At 37.7% G+C, this 27965-nt stretch overlaps 3 protein-coding genes across 3 annotated transcripts in view; 1 reads left to right on the top strand and 2 right to left on the bottom strand.

The window, feature by feature from the left end:
- LOC106083714 (zinc finger protein 782) overlaps positions 1-25507 on the top strand; it is a 30415-nt gene extending 4908 nt beyond the window's left edge. Inside the window, exons 4-7 of the mRNA XM_013246922.2 lie at positions 23227-23627; positions 23690-23788; positions 23858-24918; positions 24985-25507. Coding sequence (XP_013102376.2) covers positions 23227-23627; positions 23690-23788; positions 23858-23879 — 522 coding nt within the window. The 3' untranslated portion in view covers positions 23880-24918; positions 24985-25507. The remainder of the gene's footprint in view (positions 1-23226; positions 23628-23689; positions 23789-23857; positions 24919-24984) is intronic.
- LOC106083713 (thiamine transporter 1) lies at positions 128-10900 on the bottom strand. The gene is made up of 2 exons (XM_013246921.2): positions 10102-10900; positions 128-821 (listed from the first exon to the last, which is right to left on the bottom strand). Exons 1-2 carry the CDS (start codon positions 10769-10771, stop codon positions 130-132), a joined length of 1362 nt encoding a protein of 453 aa, XP_013102375.2. The 5' UTR covers positions 10772-10900; the 3' UTR covers positions 128-129.
- LOC106083712 (ATPase family gene 2 protein homolog A) lies at positions 23943-27070 on the bottom strand. Its single transcript, XM_013246920.2, has 3 exons — positions 26591-27070; positions 25795-26319; positions 23943-25478 (listed from the first exon to the last, which is right to left on the bottom strand). The coding sequence occupies exons 1-3, from the start codon at positions 27009-27011 to the stop codon at positions 23947-23949; spliced, it is 2478 nt and encodes an 825-aa protein (XP_013102374.2). The 5' UTR covers positions 27012-27070; the 3' UTR covers positions 23943-23946.
- Between the last annotated feature and the right edge of the window lie 895 nt (positions 27071-27965).

Below are 27965 nucleotides of genomic sequence, written 5' to 3'. Positions count from 1 at the left end.
CGGTTTTTATAATTATGCACATATCTTAATACAATATTTTTTTATAATTTTAACTATCAATCATTCATACACTTATATTTACTTCCCTGTTATCTTTATTGGCCTTATAAAACTAAAGTCTTGAAAATACTATTCTAAAGATTTTACTTTGGATTTTGTACAATATTTACTTAAATGTTCTTGAATATAGACTGCAACAAAAATAACTGCCAGCACCAGAAAATATCCTCCATATACTTTATATTGGTCTCTGGGCAATAAAGCATAACCAGCATCCGTTACGACAATGAGCGTCAATATGGTTTGCAAAACTAATGCTATCAGTGTGTTAATACCAAATATTAGACCAAAGCTATCATCGGTTAAGTTGTGGGCTACTGTAGCACTCGCTATGGTAATGACAAAGAAGTAGAGAATACCAAATAGGACATACATAGCATAGGCCACCCATAAGAGATTCGTTACGGCTGATATTATCATAAAGGCTCCCATTAAAATTGAGCATATAGTTAGGATCCATATGTGCCAATGTTGTCGGCGTACGCCTTCCATTAGTCCTGCTGTCATGGCTGCAGCGGCACCTAATAGAGTTACTGTTGCTTCCACAGCACCATTGTAAGAACTTTCGTTATTTCCATCAATATCTTTCCACAATATTTGAACATATGAAATGACTTGTAACTGGCCACAAGTTGCTAATGACCACCATATACTCCATTTGACTACTGTAGGATTTGTGTAGGCGCTCACAATATGTTGCATTATTAGACGAAAAGCATTTCTCCAGGAAAATTTTGGTTTTTTATCACTAGCATTAGTATCTGTAAAAAATAAAAAAATTAAATGCTGTTAATTTCACAAAATAATAAACAAGTAGAAAAGCAGAAAGCTCGGCCGGTCCGAATCTTATATAAGTCGAAACGCGTCAACCAGTGATGTGATATGTGTCCTGATATACCTGAGGAACCGGCAATTTCTTTTCTTCAAAACTCATTTAAAAAAATCTCTCCTTTGTGTGTCACATTCGCTTGGTCATTAAGATTCGACTCAGATTCGACTAATGGTACTATTATACCATATGTTCTTGTTCTGTCAGTTTTTGTATCCACAAGACTTTCCCTATATATGTCAAATATGAATAGAACGTACTTTAATCGGCATGTATTCTTATATGTATTTTTAAACCCACCACCGTAGGATATGGGGTATATTCATTTAGTCATTCCGTTTGCAACAATGTCCGTGTGCCTGTCCGTCTTTTGTAATCACGCTACAGTCTTCAAAAATTGAGATATGGAGCTGAAATTTGGCACAGATACGTATTTTTGATGCACGTTGGTTCAGTTCTTGAACGGGCCAAATCGGACCATACTTAGATATAGCTGCTTCAGAGACCGATCTGCCGGTAGAAAGTTTAATGCCTATTAATGCTTTATTTTTTACCCGATTTCGCTGAAATTTAAAGCAGTGAGTTATTTTAAGCCTCTCGACATCTGACCCAAATATGGTTCAGATCGGACTATATTTAGATGTAGCTGCCATATAGACCGATCTGCCGATAAAGGGTCTGAGGCCCATAAAAGCTATATTTATTACCCGATTTCGCTGAAATTTTAAACAGTTAGCTATTTTAAGTCTGCCGACATCCGATCGAAATATAGTTTAGATCGGACCAAATTTGGATATAGCTGTCATAATCGATTTGAATGTTGAAGACCATAGTAGAAATCATTTTGTAAAATTTTAGCGAATTTTTATAAGAATTGTGTTTTTTTGGGGGCTTAAGAAGTAAAATAGGGAGATCAGTTTTTATGGGAGCTGTATCAGGCTATAAGCCGATTCAGACTACATTTGACACGTATGTTGAAGTTCATGGGAGAAGCCGTTGTACGGCCACATCGAATAATTATTGCGCCCCCTAGTGGCTCAAGAAATCAAGACCCCAGATTGGTTTATATGACAGCTATATCATGCGCAAAATTTGCAGCCACATTGGATAAGAATTGCGCCCTCTAAAGGCTCAAGAAATCAAAATCCAAGATCGGTTTATATGGCAGCTATATCAAAACATGGACCGATATGGCTCATTTACAATCCCAACCGACCTACACTTATAAGTATTTGTGCAAAATTTCAAGCGGCTAGCTTTACTACTTCGAAAGTTTGCATGCTTTCGACCGACAGACGGACGAACATGGCTAGATCGTCTTAAAGTTCATGACGATCAAGAATATATATCCTTTATGGGGTCTTAGACAAATATTTCGAGGTGTTACAAACAGAATGACAAAATTAGTATACCCCCATCCTATGGTGGAGGGTATAAAATTGAGCCGTTCTGAGATTCGTTGTTGTTGTAACCAAATTTTCGTCTAGAGGTTCCGATCCTCGTCAAGCTCCTATAGGTGATGAAGCTCGTTCCTGGCCAAAGGACAGATCGCCGCGGAAACAGGATGACCATTGGTTATTTAAAGGCGCCAATAACCCGCCTTGTAATATCGAGCATCGTAGGCGCTCCGTATTTGTGTAAGAGTCGGTGCCGCCCGGCCCCTCACTGAGACTCTCCGCTGGATACCGCTGATTCTCTGCGATTGCCGTTGCAGCTACTCCGTATGGAGCATTCCACTATCCGTAACCTGTGGAGGCGCCCGGTAGCTCGCAGCTAAGCTTCTCGTGACAGAAATGAACACCACAGAGATTAGACCTCAATGTTCCAGTATGGTGGAATTCCGTGCCACTTACAAAATCCTTAATTGTTTTCAATACCAATTCCCTTAAGTTGGTTCATGTCTGATATTGTGTGTCCACCTAAGTACCGGTATCTGTTGTACGCGAAAGCCGGGTAGTGATAAAGGAAATGCTCCAACGTCTCGTAATCTTCCCCGTATGCCCTACACATGCTATCACTTGCCGCTCCGATTTTACATAAGTGAGCTCGTAGTCCTATGTGTCCCGTTATGATACCAATAGCTATACAGACCTTCTTCTTACTTTCTTTCAGTAATAGCCTCGTCTCCCCATGATCTGGATCCCGCCATCCTCCCGACCGTTTCACTGTTCCACAATGTTGCATGCGCATTCGTCGCCCACTCGACCCGAATGGCTTCGGGTTAACCAAGTTTATTGATTGCAGTCCTCTGGCCTTTGCCTCCAAATCGTCTGCCCTTTCATTCCCCCTTTCTACGCTATAGCCTGGCACCCAAACGATGAGGATTTTGCCATCCTCAGAGAAGGCGTTAATCTCCTTCTTAGACTGTGAGACTGTTCGAAACCTTATCCGTCCTGGTTGTTATTGCCCTTATAACAATTTTACTATCGGTAAAGATGTTCACAATCGACGTTCTCGCGTTAGCACCACACCACCTCATGCATTCCGTGATCGCCCGGATCTTCTCCTGCAGGACCGTATTATGGCCAGGCAGTCTAAAACAGATCTCAGTCCCTAGGATCTCAATGTAGACCCCCAGGCTTACTTTGTCCTCTAGCTTTGATCCATTCGTGTAACATGATCTTCCAGATGGCAATACTAGGGTTCCGTCAATCCAAGACTGTGCCGATGGCAGCAGTGCCTCGCACTCTACTTCAAGGTTCATCTCAGGTATCCGATCGAAAACCTCTTGCCTTTCTTCCAGGTTGCCTATCGTCGCCTCGATTATACCGCGATGGTATGAGCTGCTCCCATCCTCAATCCATGGTTCGAGGCCCCTATGCAACTTACTGTTTTATATTTCAGCAAAATCGGAGAATAAATGCATCTTTTATGGTCTTTAGGCCCTAAAGCTGAAGATTGGTCTCTATGGCAGCTATATCTAAATATAGCCCGATCTGGAACATATTCGGGACAGATGTTAGGGAGTCTTTATACAACTCACAGTTCCAAATTTCAGAGAGTCGGGTATTAAATGCTCCTGTTATAGGCCTAAGACCCAAAATCGGCAGATCGGTCTATATGACAACTATATTCAAATATGTTCCGATGTGGACCAATTTTAGTTCGGATGTCGTCGGACCTGCGCCTTTTATGGTATTTAGACCCTTAAGATGAGGATCGGTCTCTATTGCAGTTTTATTTAAATATAGCCCGATATGGACCATATCGGGACAGATGTTGGGAGTCTTGATATAACTCACTGTTCCAAATTTCAGCGAGTCTAGTAATAAATGCGATTGTTATAGGCTTAAGACCCAAAATCGACAGATAGGTATATATATATATATAATCGGCAGATAGGTATATATATATATATATAATCGGCAGATAGGTATATATATAAGAAACAAAAAGAATGACTAAATGAATATACCCCTACCCCTATGAATACCATTAACTTAAATCTTCTCATTTTGAACAACATAAAAACGTTTGAATTTTATATGTTTATTCTATGACAACATCTCATGTTGCGATAAAAAATTATATATAACAGTTTATTTACCAAATAATACCAAATTATTCAAATAGTATATTTATGCGGTACGATCCAAAGTTGTTTATCTACTGTGTTTACTAACAATTTATTTGACTTCAAAAGAGCTACAAATTTAAATTATCTGTTTTATATGATGTTCAAAATATGCTTACTTTACTTTAATTGGCTATGACAGAATATTTGTTCCAGAACGTAGAATAGCGTTCCAAGCGCCTCGATCTTCTGTGCTCATTCTGAAATCTCTGACACCAAGTTTCGAAGTGTCTCCCACCACTTGATCTTTCCACCGGGCTTTTGGTCTTCCCGATTTGCGTGTACTACCGTGTTTGCCTTCAAAAGACTTATTTGCTGGAGCTTCTTCATCCATCCTGACAACATGACCTAGCCAACGCAGCCGTTGTATTTTTATGCGTGTAACTATGCTATCGGCGCCATATAGCTCATACAGCTCGTGGTTCATACGTCGCCTATATTCTCCGTTAACGCAAACTGGTTCATATATTTAACGAAGAATCTTTCTCTCAAATACTCCAAGCACTGCCTCATGAAGAATCTTTCTCTCAAATACTCCAAGCACTGCCTCATTTCTAGGCGCATAAAAGTTGAATTTATTATCCGACTTGGCACATTTATTTGTGTTAAAATCCCCGATATCTGTACCGAATATGGTCCAGATTGGTCAGTATCTTTATATAGCTCCAATATAGACCGATCTCCCGATTTAATATGGTCCAAAACGGTCTACCCGATTTAGGGTCTTAGGCTTATAAAAGCGGTATTTATAACTTGATTTGGCTGAAATGTGGCACAATTTGGTGGTACGATGCCTATGCTAAAATCAAGTAGATTAAACTATTTTAAAATCTCTACACATCCCCCCGAATATGGTGGAGATCGGATTATATTTGGATAGAGCTGTTATACGAGTATATATCGATTTCCCTATTTATGGTCTTGAACCTATATACGACTCTTTTATTACTAAATTTTGCTGAAATTTGTAACAGTTAATTGTTGCACACATTTCGTTATAGGATCAGAATCGTGCAAATATTTTTTACATATATCCGAGTTGGTTGGTATCCACAGTTTGGACCGGCCGAACTTATTGCCTTTTTACTTGTCAATATTAGGATGGTGATATCAGAATGCAAAGTACAGGAGTCAGAATGAAGTCTGGAAATCAGAGAATCCAACATCAAACCGATGGCTTTGGTACAGGCACATGCTCCTGCTAATTGATAAAGATATATCTGTATCAGTTACCAGGTGTGATAAATACAAATATACAATACAAATAAATTCAAATATGCAATAAATACAACGAATAACATTTCGTAAATACAATGTAAATAATTTTTTTAAACAATTTTGATCGTTAATACAATGGTCAGTCGTTATTAATACAACGACTGCTTTTCGTAAATATAACGATTAAATTCATCATATTTACAATTGACCCTGGTTCTAAATACAAAGTAACAGGTATCATTGTATTAATGAAATTGTATGTTGGTTCAATATTAATATTAACGTCTGGAAGCTAAACGCTAATAAGACGTATGATTAAAACCTAAAGTCAGTGAGGTAATTGGGCCCTATCAATGCGGCTTTTGACCTGGTAAATCCACCATAGGCCAGATAGACTACTTCGCCAAATTCTGGAAAAGATCCGATAAGGTCTGGAAAAGCCCATCACTTTCTTGACTACAAAGGCAACCCTATTTGTTCAAGCCACGTCTGAGTTATTAAAGCCACGTCTGAGTTTGGTATACTAGGAAAATAAATAAGACTGCAGGATGACACTTGCGGATACACGTTTCTAAAGTAAAGAATCGCTCCAAACCATTCAATACTAAAATAGGGTCAGACAAGGAAACAGCTTATCCTGTGATCTCTTTAATATCCTGCTGAATAGGATTATACGAGATGCAGATGCAAAAGGATATGGCACACTACTCACAAGCAGTGTATGGTAGGTTCCTGACAAAATTGGAAGGTTTTTATTCTCTTGGTTGATTGATAGGCTGACCGCAATTTTTGCTAGTATTTTCAGCGTATAAAAAATATTTATATTTTACTAAAAAAATGGCGGCAATAACTAGAAATTATATTACTTTCCCTATAAGAGAGCAGTGAGATCCCTTGTAACAGTATAAAGCCTCCATGGATGTCGGGGAGTCTCACTGTTTTAAATTTCATAGAAAAAGTGTTTTAGTTCTGGTAGTAACTATAACTGATACGAGTGTCAAGCGACCTATCCAAATTTTGTGAAATCTGAATAAAAAATGCTGCTTTGATGCTCAGATCTAAGCCAGACTCAGAAGTTGAGGGGTCATGCAGAGTTACTGCGAAAATCGGTAATAAATGCCCTGTTATGGGCTCAAGACCTTAAGAGGTCCAGAGGTGAGCTCGTTCCGGTCCATAGGACCTAACGCCGCGGGAACGTTATAGTCTTTGGTTATATATAGGCGCCAATAAATCGCCTTGTGTTATCAAGTATCACAGACACTCAGTACCGGTGCCGCCGGACCCCTCACTGAGACTCTACACTCGATATCGCTGATTGTTCACGACTACAATTGCAGCTACTCCGTATACAAAGCATTTCACTAAACGTAACCTATGGACGCACTCGGTAGCTCTCAGCTGAGCTTCTCGTGATGACAATGAACACCACAAAAATCGGAGTTCAGTTATCAATGAATACCACACAAATCAGAGGATACACAGATAAAAATAATTCTGAAAAACAACAACTTTTGTCGAAAAAACAGCTACGAAAGTTGTTAATTTTCCTGCAACAATTTATTTTGAATCTCAGCGACCCAAAGTACAAAGGCACTCTATGCAAGTCACCATATAACAACAACAACAATATATCCATAAGCAAGGCAAAAAACCATCTAATTAGCCAACGCATGTGCTTTGGTTCGGGCATCGGTGTATTTGTTAGGCTCGCGGTGCTTTGTCTCGTTCGTTTTACTGCTGCTCTAGGGTTTCCCTCTGTTACTCTCTTCTATTACTCTTAAAAACAAATTTTAATAATTTTGGTGCCGCAGAGTATTGAGAACTCATGATCTCATGTTTGATAGTCTTGCACGTATCCTCTAGACTACCGACATCATCTTCTTTATGATGAAATAAATCAATAAGTACTGCTGCACAGTAATAAGTGTCTCAATTAATTATATTAAAAAAAAGGTAAAATCCACTTTAAAAATTTTTTCCTGAACACGAAATGCATATTCTTTATGCCGAATTTTCTAAAATCAGTTTAACGAAAAAAAAAAATTAAATTTTGTCATGAATATCATGAGAGTTTTGTGCTCTACACGATAGTACGCCTATTTTAACAACTATCTCAAGTAAAGAATTTGTTGAAAGTCAACAAAATTTCAATAATTTTGTCTGTCGGACTTACTTACGTACTTCAACAAATAATGTCTTAGATTCAATGCGTTGAATTAAAGTTTCACATACAAATTTGGTAGTTGGTTTTTCTAAGAGTTATTTTTTTCTGTGTAGTTACATCCATCAAAATATAGCAAAAAAAACCAATTAATTGTCGTTTAACACAACATTGTTGATAAAAATTCCAATTAGTGATTATTATTCACCCCTATCAAAAATAATTAAGCTTACTTAGCAGAAAATTAGCGAGAATTGTAGTAAGGAGTATTTGCTAGCTTACAGATCAATCAAATATTAAGAAGTATTTTCAGGTTTTTAATATAATTAACGCACACTGATATCTTTAATTAGTATACCCTCTACCGAGGATACGCTTACAAAGTGAGGTCATGCGAACAACTGAGTACGGTTTTTCATTACACTCTACACCACTACTGTGGTACAGGGTATTATAACTTAGTGTATTTGTTTGTAACACCCAGAGGAAAGAGAGATAGACCTATAAGGAAACCGATCGACTCAGAATCACTTTCTGATTCGATTTAGCCATTTCCGTCTGTCCATGTTAATTTGTGTACAAACTACAGGTCGCAATTTTCATCCGATAATCTTCAAATTTGGTACATACATGTTTTTCAGCCTCGAGACGAAGCCTATTGAAATTGGAAAAAATCGATTCTGATTTGAATATAGCTCCCATATAAATGTTCGTCCGATTTGCAGTAAAAATGCAATAAAATTATCATTTGTCAACCGATTCTCGCGAAATTTGGCAGGAGGAATTTTTTTATGACTATCGACATCACTAGTGAATTTTATAGAAATCAAATCGGTTTAGATTTAGATATAGCTCCCATAAATATGTTCATCCGATTTGAAGTAATAATGCAATAAAATGGTCATTTGTCAACCGAATCCCTTGAAATTTGGTACGAAGGGTTGTTTAATAACCCATTCGCCGAGGTCCATCAAAATTGGTTCAGAATTGGATATAGCTCCCACATTGTACTAATAGGGTAGGTGTATAACACCCATACAGTCGGCACCGCCCGATTTTGTCCTTCCTTACTGGTTTTTGTTTTGAGTTTGCGATAACTCTAAATGTCAAATGCTTGTTAGCACAGCTGTGATTTCTTTCTAAAATCTTAAAACGATGTTTTTTTTTGATCCGATCCACATATAAGCAGCAAAATAGTGTTATAATGACGATCATACAAATATAAATTGCATTCGAAAACCACATTGAAGTTACGATGCCCTCCGCCATACGATGGGGTATACTATTGGGTTGCCCAAAAAGTAATTGGGGATTTTTCATATAGTCGGCGTTGACAAATTTTTTCACAGCTTGTGACTCTGTAATTGCATTCTTTCTTCTGTCAGTTATCAGCTGTTACTTTTAGCTTGCTTTAGAAAAAAAGTGTAAAAAAAGTATATTTGATTAAAGTTCATTCTAAGTTTTATTTAAAATGCATTTAATTTCTTTTAAAAAATCCGAAATTACTTTTTGGGCAACCCAATAATTTCGTCATTTCGTTTGTAACACATCGAAATATTGATCTGAGTTCCCACTGATCTGATCTGTCCGTCGAAAGCTCGCTAACATTCCAAAGAATAAAGCTAACCGTTTGAAATTTTGCACAAATACTTCCTATTCGCGTAGGTCGGTTAGGATTCTAAATGGTTTTGACATATAAACTGATTTTGGACCTTGGCCCAAACCGGTTGAGATATGGGTCGCCGAAGTCCCCAAAGTCGCCAAATAACTAAAAAATCGAGATTTTCAAAATTATCAGGCACCAGCCGCACATGTTAACATCTTCCAATTGTGCTTAAATTTTAGGAATCTTAAAATCTAATAAAATGAAATATTTTAGGGGGTGCCGCAAAAAAAAACCGACATCGATTTTTTCCCTTTGAGATAAAACCACCCTAATAATACATACATGTTTATTGGATAAGCATTTTACCCTGTGTTGCAAACGGAATGACAAAATTAATGTGGTGGGTACCTACATATAAATGTGGATTTTTTTGTTATAGCTTTTTAAGTTTTTTAATCCAAAAACAAGCTTTCCAAAATAATGGCGATAATTTTTCGTAATCAATTTTTAATATTGTTCCGTATTTCCCCCTTAATAAGCGGTAATACCGGCATTTCTATTTTTTTAGACAGTACAAAACCACACTCGTACCTATTATATTCTCATTGTGATTCAAAGATTCAAAACATGATTTTGCATGACAGTAAACTTACCTTTCGCTTTATTATCTTCAATATTTCCGATCTCCAAGGCTTGTGGATCGGTTCCGCTTGCAGCATGGTCCTCTTTAGCTTCATTGGATTTGTAGAAATAAATGCTTTCGTTTACCTTTGGCAGTGCCAAAGCTATTACCAACGATACGATTTGCGATCCAAATGACATGTCGTGCAAATGACGATAATTGAGAATATCCGTCGATACGAGCACTTGAGCCAGAACGCCACCCAAAAACTTTCCACAAAGAATCGCTGAACGGGTATGGCCCGAAACTATCTGATAATGTGATTTATCAACCTTGGCATAAATATAAGTGTAATAAGCCACTTCACTAGCCATAAAGGTACCGTAAAACACTTGACCTATCAACAACTCCCATAGTGTATATGTCCACAATAGAATAGCGAATAAAATAATACCCGATAGAGCAGACACAACAATAATAAACTTGTATCTTAAAATGTCGGTGATCAAAAATACTATAACCAATTGAATAAGATATGAGTAGGTTCCGACGGGATAAACTACACGAGATAATTCGTCATTGGTTAGATTACGATATGGACCCGTTAAATATTCTACCACGAACGGTTCGGATGGACGCATTTCGCGAAAGAAGCCAAATGTGCACAACAATAAGGATATACGTAACCATGTTTGTTGCATAGTTTTTGTTTTATTAGTTTTTACCTATGCTTAAATTTCAATTTTTTTTTTTTGCTTTGCTCACTTCCGATTACGGTCTTTCTCGCAGTAAACCCGTTCCACTTGTGAATAAGCTGTTTCTCTGCTGAATTTACCAGCTCAACCGAAAAATGGTTTTTTATTGTTCTCACCACTTTAACTGGGTTCTTATAATCTGTTTAGGTTATTATTCGTTATAAAAGTGCAAAGTGTCTAAAGTATTGCTCTTTCGACGTGCTCTCACGTTTTGGTTGATCTCTTTGGGTTTATTAACAAGTTGTTGTTTTTTGTGTTATTTTGTTTGTATTTAACCGGCTCTTTCCGAAATAGTCTTAAGAATTGATGTTTGTGTGAAAAACAGATCGTTGGAGCTGCAATGACTTGAATATACCCTATTCCTATTCCCCCTATTCCTATTATCTATACGATTTAATTTTAACACACTTTAACTAAAGACCACCACCATTTTAAATGTAAATATGTATAAAGGCATTGTACACGCAAAAAAATAAAACGTTTGAGACATTTTTACGGGATACAAAATACTTTTGTTACGAAGTTTTTCTTTTATTGTAACTATGGAACGTTTCGCTGCAACATATCAAACGTTAGCCATAAACGTAGTGTTATCGAGTGTAACTAACTATGTTTATTGTAAACCCTTAAGCAACTTTACCTACGGCAAAAGTACCCTTCATTTGTTGTAAGGCCAAAAACTCTTAATTGCTAAAGAGTATCGATAGTCGCAAACGATTATTCGTTTACCGGACCAATAATTATTCTCTTGTGTCTCTCTTAATAGAGAGAGAGAGAGAAAGAGAGGGCGAGTATTTTAGCGTATAGACCAGTGATGGGCGGAATAGGGCGGATTTGCTTATAATTGGTAAACATTTGAGTTCAAATTATGTTACAGCATTTAATTAAACTTGGTAGACCGATGTGAACCGCACTTGGCACAGTTGTGGAGACTCATAACAGAACACTTTATGCAAAATTTCAGCCAAATCCGATAAATATCGCGGTTTGTAATGCCTCAAGAAGTCAAATCTGGAGATCGGTTTATATGGGAGCTATATCAGGTTCTTGACCGATGTGGACCGTATTTGGCACACTTGCTGGAAGTCATAACAGAACACTATGTTCTTTTGCAAAATCGGACAAATATTGCGGCTTTCATGGGCTCAAGAAGTCAAATCGGGAGATCGGTTTATATGGGAGCTATATCCAAATCTGAACTGATATAGCCCATTTGCATTACCCAACGACCTACATCAATATGAAGTATTTGTGCAAATTTTCAAGCGGCTAGCTTTACGCGTTCGACCGCTATCGTGATTTCGACTGACGGACGGACGGACGGGCATTGCTATTTCGACTCAGAATGTCGATACGAACAAGAATATATATACTTTATGGGGTCCTAGATCAATATTTCGAGGTGTTACAAACGGAATGACCAGATAAGTGTACCCCTATCCTATGGTAGTGGGTATAAAAAAGGTAACATGCTATTCACAAAATCGTTTATTATCCATTCCACGTCTATAAATCTGGTATTATGTCCCCACCTAAGTGCCGAAGACTGCTCCAACATCTCATAATCTTTCCCACATGTCCTACACACGCTAGCACTTGTCGCCCCTTTTCTGCGTCCGTAATCCTACGCGTCCCGCAATTATACCGAAAGCTATACTGATCTCCTTCTTACTTCCTTTTACTATCCGTATCTTCCCATAGCATTTTTGTCGTTCTACCGATAGTTCCATTGTCACACGTTTATTGACCTCGTCAATCACACGGACTGCGTCGCCCCCAAATACTTGATATTCACCAAGTTTACTGATGGTAGTTCTCTGGCCTTCACATTCAAATCGTCTGTCCTTTCATTCACCCTGACTCCTCTACGACTTGGGACAAAACGATACGCATCCTCAGAGCAGGCTTTAATATCTTTCATACATTCCAAGACCATCCGCAACCTTACCATCCAGGTTGTTATAGCCCTAATGGTCATATTACTGACCATAATGATCTTCACATTTGAGGTCCACGCTTTATACCATACCACCTATGATCGCCTAGATCTCCATCTGCAGAAATGTGTTATGATCAGGCCGTCGGAAACAATTTAAAGCCAACGATCCGTCTACATAGTGCACTCAGTACGCTCCTTAATGTGACACTTCCACTTTTCTCTCAAAAATCGCTTCTAAGTATATTACTTTGTCGGATATCAAATCTGTTAGGGAAACGTGATACACCAAATTTGTTCACTTTCGACTTCCTAGTGAACAATCAGATTTCAGTCTTCCCTGGGTTAACATTCAGACTCCTAGATCTAGCCAAGACGTATGGCATATCCAAGACCATTGCGGCCTAGATTAGGTTCGGTTGAAAAGAGGGTGCAGATATTCATCTGCTCCATGCCACTATCGACATAACCCTAAGCCAGTAATCGGCTTGTTGGGCGCTCTAAAAACTAAAAAGTAAATTCGAAAAAGAAAATCTATGTTATGAATTCCGTGCTACTCACAAAATCCTTAATTGTTTTCCATGCCACGCCCCTAAGTTGGTTCATGTCTGGTATTGTGTCCCCAGTGCCGGTATTTGTTTGATGCGAAAGCCGGGCAATGACAAAGGAAATGCTCCAACGTCTCATTATCTTCCCCGCATGCCCTACACATGCTATCACTTGTCGCACCGATTTTACATAATTGAGCTCGTAGACCTGTGTGTCTTGCTATGATATAGAGCGATGCTGACCTCCTTCTTGCTTCCTTTCAGTAATAGCCTCGTATTCTCACGATCTGGATCCCCCATAGGATTTTCGACGTCCTACCGACCGTTTCGCTGTTCCACAGGGTTGCATGCGCATTCGTCGCTCACTCCCTTAACTCGGACTGCGTCGACCCGAAAGGCTTCGGTTTAACCAAGTTTATTAATGGCAGTCCTCTGGCCTTCACCGACAAATCGTCTGCCCTTTCATTTCCCCCTACTCCATTGCGGTTTACTGTATAGCTGATTTGGATGCCTAGTCTTTCGAAGAATTATAACATTGTCTGCGTAGCAAATCGATTCAAATTCCTCCAAAGTCCGTATTTGTAATAGATTATTTATGGAGTTCAACTTTCAACATTATCTTGATGTCATGGGACCCACAATTTATCCAACTCTTCCATAGCATATGGTTTATCCAGCGTGTAAGCAACCCGTGTACACAGTTGTGATCTAGGTATTGGATCAGTGTGTCGGTCCTTATATAGTTTGAAGGTCCCTCGATGTCTTTGTTTACTGCCAACGTGTACATCTTGTCATCGAAAGAGTCGTCTATTTTGTACGGCATGTAACTGATCAATTCGCTAGAGGTCTTATTCTTAGAACTAAAATGATAATTTAACTAACAACACCTGCTTTAAGAAAATGTATACACAAAATTCCCTTTAAAAAAATCAAAACTTTATTTCTTTTTTAACAAATTTCAGTTAAATCCGACAAAAATTAAGGTTTTTTGGGGGCTCAAGAGGACAAACTGGGGCATCGATTTTAAACGGGCCTACCTCTATTTATAGACCTGTCTGGGCAAGATTTCGTGTGGGTGCTAGAAGCGAATTTCAGCCCAACCTTACGTAAAAACTGAGGCTCATACGGGCTCAAAAAGTCAAATCTAAGGAGCTACATTAATAAGAAGGACCTTGCAAGTAGAAATCTTTACTTGCGATTTCGAAAGATGGACGGATAATGCTAGATGGACTTAAAATGTCATGACGATCAAGAATATTTAAACTTTATAAGGTTGCAGATCAAGTTCTTACAAACGTAATAACTACTTGAGTATACCTCCTTATTCTATGGTGGTGGGTATAACAATGCTGTAAAAACAAGTCTTATTTTCGTACCAAAACAATTTCGAATGTTGCAAACGACATGACAAAATAAGTTTTCCACCGATCCTATCTACAGTATTGAAATAGAATTCAAAATAAATAAATTCGTGCGTCTCGTGACGTATTCGTTTTCAATGTTGTTGTTGTTTTCAACCAACCAAAATATTTCAACCAGACATATTTACATACACATATATAAATTAAAATTGGCGGGTGAGCGTCTGCTGGTTTGTTTGACGGCACAGCAAGCACGTGCGCACAAACATACATTAATTGTTTTTTCGTATGTACATATGTATGTACATATTGTGTAAGTAATTACCAAGCTGTTACTGATTTTATTTAATCGTCTCACCACAGTAAGGGCCGATAAAATCTACTCTGTTCCCAGAACGAGTAACAATAGAAATAATCAATTTGTATAGCTTTAATATGTCATAAAGTTTCAATTGAGTGAAATAATAATGAATTTTTTAAATTAACCCATGATTGATGACAAAAGACACTACATTCAAAGAAAAAAACTTGCTATGATCATCAAAGAATGTCTGCTTATATATGCAAAAAAATTGACTTATTTTAAAACAAAATATTAGGGGAAAGTTTCCCAGCACTCTAAGAGATATGTATACTTCAGGAAGCTCTACGTGCAACAGCAAAGTGGGCTTCCAAAAGTGGTCTGGGTATAAATCTGTGCAAGATAGAAGTAGTTCTTTTTAGCAGGAGTTACAAGTTGCTTACAGTGGAACCTGTCTTTTTGGGTGGAGAGAATGTTCCACTTACAGAAAGCGCAAAATACCTGGGTGTTTTGCTGGACAGGAAATTTAGCTTCAAATCCAACATTTTCGAAAGGGCAAGAAAGGCCATTCTTGCCCTATACACCGGCTAGAGAGCCATTGGCAAAAGTTGGGGATTTAGACCGCGTGTCATGCATTGGGTATATACTGCAGTTGTAAGACCTATTATGCTATATGGTGTAGTGGTCTGGTGAACGGCGCTTCAACAATCCACCTACTGCTCAATACTTAGCCAAAGGATGGCTTGTATGTGCATCACAGCAACACAATATGATGCACAGAATTTAATGCTACATCTTATGCCTCTGGCCATTGTGGCTACCCAAATTGCAGCGACCACTGCCGTGAGGTTAAGAGAGCTTTCTCATTGGCCATATGGCGGCCACGGACACTGTGTTATACTTGATACAATATCCGATGTTCCAGGCAGTGTGGAATACACCCTACCTGAGCCGCGTTTTGATGAAAATTACTGTACCACTATTCCTGATAGAAACGATTGGAACTTCCAAACTAAACGACCAGGTGGGTTTTGGGGTGTACTCTAAAGATCTAGAACTGGTTATATCGAAGAGGTTTCCCGACCACTGCAGTGTGTATCAAGCAGAGATAATTGCAATTAAGGAAGTGGTGGAATGGCTAAGATATAATGCCATTACGACGATTGGCATAAATATCTTCTCAGACAGCCATTAAATCCCTGGAGAAAGTATTTCTAAACACAAAAACCGCACTCGACTGTCGCAGATCTCTCAACGAGATGGCTGAACAGTTCAAAATTCACCTGTTCTGGGTGCTGGCCCACAGAGATATCCCAGGGAATTCTAAAGCAGACGAGCTTGCGAGACTAGGAACTACCTCAGACATTCCAGGGACACTGGAATCTGTGGGTATGCCTCCAGCGTCAGGTAAGCTAAGTTTTCAGGACCAGGCCCGAAGGGCAACGAATGATAGATGGTCACAAAGAGGGGGCTGTGAACATTCCAGAACTATGTGGCCTTTTCTAGACTTGAAGAGGTCTACTGCTTTGCTGTCATTGGCTAGAACAGACGTCTCAGTCATTGTGTCCGTCATGACAGGTCACTGTCTAATCGGAAAACATGCTGACAAACTGAAGGTTGCCAGCAACGACTTTTGCAGAAGCTATAGGGATATCGAGGAAAAGAGACTATAGAACAGCTTCTGTGGGTGTGTCCCGCACTAGCAGTTAGAAGGAGTTCCACTTTAGGTTCTCATTTCTTTGAGAACCTGTCTGATTTAGCGGATGTGAACATTCATTCGCAAGTTATTGGTCTTTTTAAAGCGATCTGGATGGCTCAACGGTAGGAATTAGAAGGCATCTTCCTTCTTCTGTTCCTGTGGTATCACAATGGACGAATACGTCTAAGTGAGTCTGATGGCAGACTGCCACTTAAACCTAACCTAAAACAAAATATAGTTGAAAGATTTTGAATTTGGGATAAGGCTTTGTCTGGAAAATTAAGGTAGTAAGTAGGGCATATAAACCAAATTAAAAAAAAAAATAAATTTAAAAACAACATTACATCCGATAATGTAGGTACAAATATTAAATATTTCGAACTATTTTACCTTTGAGAATATAATGAGATAGCTGAGGCGTATTAATAATGATTCTCAATTTGCTGTTTTGTCTGATGATGAAATTATATGTAGATATACTAGATGTCACGAGTCTCCTTCTGCAGCGTATTTCGCCTGCACTTGACAGCATTTTGAGGAAAAATCAGGCAGGTTTTCGGCCAGGACGGTCTTGTGCCGACCACAATAACTCCTTGCGCATAACCATTGAACAGTCTGCAGAACACACTTATACCTTTTCTTCATTGACTTCGAGCGTGCGTTTTTAACAGTTTTGAGAACTTTAATGTGGAGCACGCTGTTGAATAAGAGCATCCCAGAAAAAATCGTAACACTAATTAGGAATCTGTATAGAAGTGCTGAAGTTTCTATCCGCTTCAAAGGAAAAGAGAGCCGACCCTATGGGATCGATAAAAGAGTGAAGCAGGATTGCATCCTATCGCCGACGCAATTTTTAATTTTATTAGAATCCGTGTTGGAAGCAGCTAATGCTGAGGCACACTATGGCATACGTTGGGGCATAAACGACTTACTTGGAGACATCGACTACGTAAATGACATATGCCTTTTTGCACATCGATTTGAGCACATAAAGGCGAAATTGGAACGACTAAATGGAAATGCTGCCAAAGTAGGCCTGAAGATCAAATTTGACACCGTTCACTATAAACGATCATGTCATTGAAGACGTTGATAACTTCTCCTATCTTGGCAGCAAAATAACAAAGGATGGAGGATCGGAAGCAGAAAAACGTACGTACCAACAAGGCTAGAAGCTCTTTCTTAAACTCAACAAAGTTTGGAGGTACAGTGACATCTCACACAAAAGTCATAATCTTCAAAGTAGTGTGAAATCTATTTTATTATATGGCTGTATAATTTGGAGCTTGACACAAACGACTACCCGCAAAATCCAAGTTTTTATAAATTGCTGCCTGGGACAAACACCTTGAATTTTCGGGCCAAGTCGTATTTCAAATGAGGAAATGCAAATAAGGACAAACACTTCCCCAGTTGTTATCGAAATCCTGAAAAGAAAAAGGACTTGGTTGAGTCATATCCTGCGCCGACGGCGCGATGATATAGCGAGGAATGTCCTAGACTGGAATCCGCAAGGACAGCAAAGGAGGGGAAAAGCACATGGATCCGCCGTACCAAAGGAGAGTTGGAATCAACCCATACATATATCGTGAAATCAGTTCTCTGGCCAAGGATAGAGCTAGATGGAGAGAGCTTGTTGATGCTCTATGTTCACACTGAACAGTTTACCTCGTTAAGTTTTGTGTATATCGGTGCAAGTCATTGAATATTAAATTCCGTTAAAAATTATAATAAAATCTTATATATAAAAATCTACAATATTTGTGTTTGTTTGTAGGTGTGTTTGTGTGTTCTATAAGGACTCAGAAACGGCTTCACCGATTTTTTCTGAAATTTTCACTGATGGTGAATAATGATCCCGTGGTGAAAATAGGGTACTACATTTGTTGATATCTGAAGGGGGAGCGGACCCTACCCTTTACCCTAATTTTCAGAAACGACAGACCTCGGAGATGTGTGGTAAGAGTTAAGCGAAATTTTGTGCGCTCTATTATAGTAACCTACAAACAAAAATTTGGTATCTAAATTTCGGATGGGGTACCTAGGGTGGGCGTCCCACCCCAAAACCTACCAAATATATATATATACACCAATAAGGACAACATGGGACTCAAATAAAAGATATTTAAGATTAGAAAACGTATCTGATATCTAGATGTGGGACCAAGTGTTTGGGGGACCACCCCAACCCCCAAAACACAAATTTGGGACAAAGTTGCTGGGGGTCCACCCCTTCCCCAAAACACCCTCCAAACAGGACTTATTTACTGACCATGGCAATATGGGGCTTAAATAAAAGGTATTTGAGTGTAGAACACTAATCTGATATCAATGTTCGGGAAAAGTATCTTTGATATCCAATTTGGGGATCTTCAAGACTGTGGAGCTCGATATTCATAGTTTTTAGGCCTCATACACCAAACCGGACATATTTGCTGGCTTTTTCAATAAGGGGTTTAAGTGAATGGTATTTGAGATTAGAAAACGGATTCGATATCCAATTTTGAGGCCAATGGCAATATGGCAATATGGGGTTTGGGGGACGCCTTATCCTGTAAACTCCCTCTCAAAACCAATGGCAATATGGGGTTTAAATAAATGGTATTTGAGAGAAGGACCAAGTGTCTGGGAGACCGCCAGAAATAAAGTATTTTAAGAATGAAGTACATCTTACATCCAAACTTAAATTCGAAGACCAATAAAGATCATATGGGATTCAGATAAAGGCACTTATATTGTTAAACTGTTTGTCAAGCGATATGCCATTTTCGTAGCATGGTATTTCACTAAAAGCTCTTTAATTGTCGAAAATTAATATTCCAAGGAAAATTGTGTTCCATATAAAGTAAAAGAAGGCGCAGTGGAGCGGGCCCGGTCCAGCTAGTATTAAATAAAAAAGCACCGCAGCTAAATATTATTGCATATAAAAAAATAAAAAAAAATCCGCGGCTAAATTTTTTTGCATATAATTTTGCAACAAAATGCCACTTTTACTTAAAAGAATATCTAGGAATTTGAAAAAAATGGTTTCTCCAATATCCGGGAAAATCGATTATGTATTATGCTTCTGGTCCGGAACAATCCGGATAATCGAGGTTCGACTGTATTTTTTTTTTGCTTGCTTTTTCATTCAATGTACAAATTTTATTGGGTTGCCCAAAAAGTAATTGCGGATTTTTTAAAAGAAAGTAAATGCATTTTTAATAAAACTTAGAATGAACTTTAATCAAATATACTTTTTTTACACTTTTTTCTAAAGCAAGCTAAAAGTAACAGCTGATAACTGACAGAAGAAAGGATGCAATTACAGAGTCACAAGCTGTGAAAAAATTTGTCAACGCCGACTATATGAAAAATCCGCAATTACTTTTTGGGCAACCCAATATATCTTATATTTATATAAAAAAAAAACCAAAAACAAATTAAAATTTGATAGGTTTTTTATCATTTCCTCAAATCTGAAAACTAAAACTTAATATTCCTATGGTGTTTGAAGTTTTATAGATGTTTTCTTCCTATAATAAAATCCCCGTCATTTGTTTTCATTGAATTTCTTAATGGGAACACAATAAACTAGTTAATTAAACTTATAATTTGAACAACTTGTTAAGCTATCAGAATAGTCGTTGCTTGGATTACATTTGCATATATGGATGTTACAACAGTTTTCAAATTAAGTGTGAACCATTTGTTGAAATAAAATAGAAATTATAGGATTTTTTTAGAACGCAACCAGATATTTTCAAGATCCCATTTGAAAAATTATGGTTAGCGTAAGTGTATTTAATATTGTTCGCCTTGATTATTATTATTTTATTTGTTTGGGTGAGATTTTTATCGTGAGTGTGATAAATTTCATAAAATATTAAGGTATGTAATTTATCATTCGTAACTGTAGTTGGTTTTGCTGCAATGTAAGCAATAGTTTTGCTGTTATAGCAAAATGGTTGCAATTTTAGAATAGCGTGCAGACTGCTGATAAGTCTGCTGCTCCATTTATAATGATATTGTAAGTAGGCATATTTAAATATTATGCAAATCAAGTAACGATGTAATTTGATATTTGGCCACATTATTTTGTGGTACATATCGAAAGCTATTTTTCCAGAGAAGCGACAAATATATACGAAAACAAGGAAAAGCGTGCTAAGTTCGGCCGGGCCGAATCTTGAAAACCCACCACCATGGATTCTGCTTAAAATTTATACAAAATAAATTTAGTTGAAGTGCATAATTTTAATTAATAATATTCTACATACTAAACTTCTTTCAAACCCGCAGTTGTTGGAAGTCGTAACAGAACACCACATGAAAAGGTTCAGCCAAATCGGAAAAGATTGCGTCTTGTAAAGGACTCAAGAAGTCAAATCGGGAGATCGGTTTTATGGGAGCTATATCCGGTTATAGACCGAATTAGACCGTACTTGGCACAGCTGTCGGAAGTCACAACGGAACACTATGTGCAAAATTTCAGCCAAATCGGACAAAAATTGCGGCTTGGAAGGGCTCAAGAAGTCAAATCGGGAGATCGGTTTATATGGGAGCTTTATCAGGTTCTTTACCGATTTAGACCGTACTTGGCATGGTTGTTGAAAGTCATAACAAAATACTACATGCAAAATTTCAGCCAAATCGGACAAAAATTTCCAGGGGCTCAAGAAGTCAAATCGGGAGATCGATTTATATGGGAGCTATATCCAAATCTGAACCAATATGGCCCATTTGCAATCACTAACGACATACATCAATATAAAGTATCTGTGCAAAATTTCAAGCGGCTAGCTCTACGCGTTCGATCCCTATCGTGATTTCAACAGACGGACGGACGGACATGCCTAGTTTGTAGGGTCGTATTGGGTTGCCCAAAAAGTAATTGCGGATTTTTTAAAAGAAAGTAAATGCATTTTTAATAAAGCTTAGCATGAACTTCAATCAAATATAAATTTTTTACACTTTTTTTCTAAAGCAAGCTAAAAGTAACAGCTGATAACTGACAGAAGAAATAATGCAATTACAGAGTCACAAGCTGTGAAAAAATTTGTCAACGCCGACTATATGAAAAATCCGCAATTACTTTTTGGGCAACCCAATAGATGAATATTTCGAGGTGTTTCAAACGGAATGACTAGATTAGTATACCCCCATCCTATGGTGGTGGGTATAATGACAAAAAGAAGGTTCAATACTCTTTCGACAAACAGGCGCGATGTAGTTTAGAATGCAATTAACTTATATATCGATCGTTTTCGGTAAATTTGACAGTCGAATTCGACTTATGTGATACCAAAAATGTGATAAAAAAAACCGGCTTCGACAACCATAATAGCATTTTGTAAAAATTTCGACCAGAATTCATCGCCAACCAGAATAAGGGGGAATATTTCGAGGTGTTACAAACAGAATGACTAGATTAGTCCATGAAAATTCCATTAAGGAACAGCGAGAATACTTCTCTCATATCAATGAGTGCTGTCCGATACAAGCTTAAGGTCAATGATAAGGGGCCTCATTTTTAAACCCTCCACCATAGGATCTCGAAATATTGATCTTAAACCCCATAAAGTATATATATTCTTTATCGTCTTGACATTTTAAGTCCATCTAGCCATTTCCGTCCGTCTATCTGTGGAAAGCACCCTAACTTTAGAAAGAGAAAAGTTAAGCGCACAAATACTTCCTAGTGTGGGTCGTTTGGGATTAAAAAATGGGCCATATCGGTCCATATTTAGATATAGATCCCATATAAATCGATCTCCAGATTTTACTTCTTGAGCCTATAGAGGGCACAATTTTTATTCGATATTGTTGAACTTTGCGCAAAGACTTCTCCATTGACCTCTAACTTACGGGCAAAATATGGTTTAAATCGTCCCAAAATCTGATATACCTCCCATATAAACCGGCTCCTGATTTAACTTCTTGAGGCTCTATAGGGCACAATTCTTATCAAATTTGGCTGAAGTTTTGTACGATGACGTCTTCTATGACATTTAATGGATGCACCAAATATGGTTCGAATCGATTTTAAATCTGATATAGCTCCCATATAAACCGATCTCCCCATTTTACATCTTGAGCTTTGCACAGTGACTTCTTCTATGCCAAATAATATACGTGCCAAATATGGTCTACATCTGATATTGTTCCCATGCAAACCGATCTCCCCATTTAACTTCTTAAGTCCCTCTAGGGCGCAATTTTTATCTGATTTGGTTGAAATTTTGCACAACGGTATCTAAAATTGTCTTTAACATCCAATCCAAGTATGACAGGATAGGTTTATAATCTGACATAGCTTCAAAAGCATAGCCATTCTTATCCATTATCTTTTGTTTGCCTATAAGAGGTACCGGGCAAAGAACTTGACAAATGCGATCCATGGTAGAGGGTATATAAGATTCGGACCGGCTGAACTTAGTGCGCTTTTACTTGTTATTTTTAGGTTTGAACGGCAAATTTTCTGCGTTCGTTTCGCTCAATAATGTAGATGCGTGTCTTTTAATCTCTTAAAACTACATTGATTTTTAACTCTTATCTATGTCTCTTTTGAATTTAGATTTGTTCCAAAGAATTTATCACATCAAATAAACTTTTACTACATCAGCGTATGCATAGCGGCGACAAAATGCACCATAAACGTTTTCAATGTGAATTTTGCTCAGCATTTTTTGCAACTTCATCCAATTTAAAATCTCATAAACTCACGCATACAACGGATCGTAATTATCTGTGTAAACAATGCAAAATGACATTTAAGTCGAAAAGAGATTTGAGACGACATGAACCGATGCACAAAACAATCCGTGATGTCTTTTGTGAAATTTGTGAAAAGTCGTTCACCAAGCATACATCGCTAAATGCCCATCTGGCGATGGTCCATCGCCGAATACGGAAACACAAATGTACAGAATGTGAAAAGATTTTTGGCAAAAAATCAAATCTAATTAATCACATGAGGTAAGGGGGAGGATGGATCGAAATATCAATAATTTCAATGAACGTTTTTACTTTCATTGCAGAATCCATAGTGGGGAGAAACCATTCGAATGCCCCTCGTGTTATTGGAAATTTGCACAATCATCGGCTTTAAAGAGACATTTAAAGACACACATGAAAAGGTTTGTTAGTGAAACTCAAAAAACCCAAATGTAGAAAGTCCTTTTTTTAAATTGAATTCCATATTCTAGTTCCACCCTGAATGACCAATGAACAAAATTTCTTTACATGTGGTATCATTGGATCAACACTAATGCAAAATCAAAAACTCTTGGATTTATTATGTTTTCTTCATATATTCTTCGTACAAACGTAACAAATCAGCACTAGTTCTTGGTTGGACTATATTCAATGCGTATTCAAATTGCGCCATTGTCACTGAAGATGCATCGAAATTCTCCTCAAGGGTTTTTAGTGCTGCCTCATGACATACGGCTTGTATTTCAGCGCCAGAATATCCATTCGTGCTATCCACAAGTTTTTGTATATTAACATCATCTGCCAGAGGCATTTTTTGTAATTTGATTTGGAAAATTTGCTGCCGAGCTTCGTCGTCAGGCAGGCCTACATAGACAATACGATCAATACGTCCAGGACGCAGCAAGGCTTTATCAATCATATCGGGTCGATTTGTAGCCGCAACAATGGTAACATTTTCCAAGGATTCAACGCCATCCATTTCGGTCAAGAGCTGTGTCAGTACTCGTTCCTTAACAGAGCTACCCGAAGCACCAGAAGAACCATCAGCTCTTTCTCCGCCAATTGCATCGATTTCATCAAAAAATATAATAGCTGGAGCAACTTGTCTAGCCTTGCGAAAGACTTCTCTGACCGCTCGTTCAGATTCTCCCACCCACATCGAGAATAGTTCTGGGCCCTTGATGGACAAGAAGTTCAGCTGACTCTCTGTAGCCAAAGCTTTGGCTATCATTGTTTTCGAACAACCTGGAGGACCATACATTAATAGCCCTCTAGGAGGCTTAATGCCCAAACGTTTAAATTGTTCAGCATGCTTCAAAGGCCACTCAATAGCTTGTTTCAATTTCAACTTCAAATCATCTTGTCCTCCTATATCAGTCCATCTTACATTGGGGCATTCTATAAGAACTTCACGCATGGCAGATGGCTTCACAACCAACAAAGCATCGCGAACATGGCCTATATTTAGTTGTACAACATCAGAGTTGCCCAACTTCATGGCCTTCAAAGTGGCATTGTAGACCAGATTTGCTAAGTCGGCTCCCACAAAACCGTGAGTAATTTGAGCAATTTCCTGTATATCCTCCTCAGTTAATCGGTGATTTTCGATTTTTCTTAGTAAACAACGGAAAATTTCCTTTCTACCCTCTGGTGATGGTGGTGCCACTTCCACTTCACAATCTAAGCGGCCACATCTTCTTAGACTTGGATTCAGCAGCTCTACATTTGAGGTTGTGGCTAGAACAAAACATTTTTGTGCCTCTTTTTTGATAGCCAAGGCGTCTAATATGCTAAAGAAGGCAATTGCTACTCGTTTTACAACCTCATTATTTTCATGTTTTGGACAGAGATTGTGCACATCTTCAATAATTACTAACGATGGCTGGGGATAGTGATGGAAAACTTTATCAAATTGTGCATTCAAGTTTTTTTCGGTTTCTCCCAAAAATTTGCTGAATAGTTCGCTTGAATTTAACTTTAATATCAACGGTAGAAAGGTGGATTTGGTGTCATATTGTTTTTGCAATAATTTTGTGGCCATAGCTTCGCAAATGATTGTTTTGCCGCATCCGGAAGAGCCATAAACCAATAAGCTGCGGGATATTTTGACACCTGTAATAAAGGTATGTATTATTATAGAATTGTTTTAACAATTTGAACATTTGTATTATGCAAAAGTCAAAAGAGATGAAAAGAAAAAAATGTGATAATTATAGAAAAATAGTTATTTACATTTTGACCTTTGTTCAATAACTTTTTAAGTTTTATCATTTTCGTATATTTTTATTGTAATTTTATAATAAGGCTTAAAATTTTTCTTCCATATTGCGAATTGTGTTTGTAACTGCGTTATAACTTTTCAAAAACAAGGCCTGAGCCTTTCATATGTATCTAATCCCATACAACAAAATAAGGTCCATTTTCTTACCCTTGGGAATATCTCGCAATCCTAAAGCAAAATCAATAGCCTCCTCTATAATTTCCAATTGTTTTGCAAGACCTCCAATGTCATCTTTTACCACTGAAATAGCATCTTCATTATTTTCTGCTTGTTTTTCATTGTTTTCATACACAACATCGACCTGTGTACAATTTGCTATCTTAAAAATGTCTCCATTTGAATTTTTATTCAGAGTTAATTTTTCAATAGATTTTTCCAGATCATAAACAGCGTCGTCCTTCATGTTTGTAGCTTCAATTACTTTTAGCTCCAAACTTTTATTAAAGAAGTCATATCGTATATGTGAGCCCTTTGTATAACACAGATTTTTATATTCCAGCTTTAAAAGGCGTCCCAAATCTTTTAGCTGTTGATCATTTAGTGGGTCATCCATTTCACCAGGCTTAGCGATAATCTGCAGCACTATGGTTTTTGCAATAATAGGTTGGTCTTTAGGCAAAGCTTGTATCTGCCAGCTATGGCCTGCATATGAAGACCATATTTGTTTGTAATCTAAAAATGAAAAATATGAAAATGTATTCAATGGAGTCGTTGAAGGGTCGTTTGTGGATTGCAAACCAACTTTAGTTGCTTCGAACGCAGGCAAATTGAATAAAAATTTCTGTATTGAATTGCAAACTTTTTACAAAATATTGATTTTTATGAAACAGACAAAAATGTCTAAATATATACCAATTTTAATTCTATGTTTTTATCTCCTGGCAACACAACTTTAATTTAGTTGCAATCCATTAACGTTCGATATATTTGTTGAAATACCCACCCTCATCGTTTACAAATACTGTGGTAAGAAATTTATCCGGTGTTGGCCATACGTTTCGTATCAGGCTTATTTCTTCCTCGGTGGTGGATTTGATCATTACTTCTTGTCCAATATGAATACCAGTCAAACGCATTGCCCCCTCAGACAGAAATATCAAATTATTCAAATATTTCGATGGCATATCCTTCAATGCTTCAATTTCGAATTTCTTGACCTCCAAGCTACTTGTATAAAATGTACCACAATGTATATACTCCAAAGACTCCCCTTTATCTGTTTGACTCTGATGATCACCAATTGGACAAATTCTCTCATGTCCCTCCCTATCATTGGCTGTTATGTGTGTTTCACATACATCACAATGATACCATATTGCAGTTGGCTTACTGGCACTTTTCTTATTTGATGACTTTGGAGGCATTTTGGAATTTTACAAAAGTTAAAACACACCGGTAGTGCAATGTGCTAAGTTTGTGTTTACAAAAAGCGAACCATATGTTTGTTTTGGTAAACCATTCACAATAGTTATACCATATGTTGAGGCACAGGGTGTCTGCATTTTATTCACAAAACAAAGTGCATCAATAGAAGATAGAATCAGTAATAATAGATTTGCTAGCAAAAAATTTACAAAATAACGTATTAACTTACTTTTCTTGGAATAAAATTCGTGATTTTCATAAAAAAAAAAATGTGTTCACAGTTCGGGAAATCTTCCAGCAACTTCTAAAATAACCAAATGTCAACATTTTGCTCCTTCACCATGTTCTCCGCGCTCTTTTCTTCTGGCCAACGACATATGTGAGCAACGACTAAATATGTGTTAACGTTATCAAGGACGCGAATGCAATTAAAGTGGGATCAAATGTAAGTACACAAAAATTTATATATTTGACTTGTAACTGACACGCATCCCATGAAAAAAGGCGGTCGTATTTTATTGTTTTTAATTATTTTGCATAATTTCATAGTTCTAAACCATACAACCCATTTATAAATTACAATAACACTACACATTTATGTTAGACAAGGGGTGCCGCTACAACAAACATACTGCTACAACAAAAACAACAACCATACCTTCTTTTTAACTTCTTTTTGCAAAATGCAGTGTCGTGTATTATGTGTTGTCGTTTTTATAAATTGGTTGTTGTTGTTGCATGTAGAGGTGGCGATCCTCGTCAAGCTCCTGTAGATGAGCAAGCCCGCTCCGGTTCAAAGGACCGATCGCAGTGGGAACGGGGTGATCATTGGTTATTTAAAGGCGCCATTAACTCGCCTTGTCATATCTTATGTCATAGGCACACATTATTTATGTAAGAGCCGGTGCCGCCCGTCTCTTACTGAGACTCTCCGCTCGATACCGCTGATTGTT

The sequence above is a fragment of the Stomoxys calcitrans genome, chromosome 3 (genome assembly GCF_963082655.1).
Source record: "Stomoxys calcitrans chromosome 3, idStoCalc2.1, whole genome shotgun sequence".
Classification (NCBI taxonomy): Eukaryota; Metazoa; Arthropoda; class Insecta; order Diptera; family Muscidae; genus Stomoxys; species Stomoxys calcitrans.
The sequence above is the reverse complement of the archived record's forward strand: the minus strand, read 5'-3'. Positions and strand labels throughout refer to the sequence as shown.

What these genes read in the sequence shown, in the direction of transcription:
- LOC106083713 (XM_013246921.2), bottom strand. Translation starts at nt 10,771, where the DNA reads ATGCAACAAACATGGTTACGTATATCCTTATTGTTGTGCACATTTGGC. An exon ending in TGAAGATAATAAAGCGAAAG is followed by an intron (nt 822 to 10,101) that starts GTAAGTTTACTG and finishes TATTTTTTACAG; the next exon opens with ATACTAATGCTAGTGATAAA.
- LOC106083712 (XM_013246920.2), bottom strand. Translation starts at nt 27,011, where the DNA reads ATGCCTCCAAAGTCATCAAATAAGAAAAGTGCCAGTAAGCCAACTGCA. An exon ending in AGTATTTGTAAACGATGAGG is followed by an intron (nt 26,320 to 26,590) that starts GTGGGTATTTCA and finishes TTTCATTTTTAG; the next exon opens with ATTACAAACAAATATGGTCT. An exon ending in ATTGCGAGATATTCCCAAGG is followed by an intron (nt 25,479 to 25,794) that starts GTAAGAAAATGG and finishes CCTTTATTACAG; the next exon opens with GTGTCAAAATATCCCGCAGC.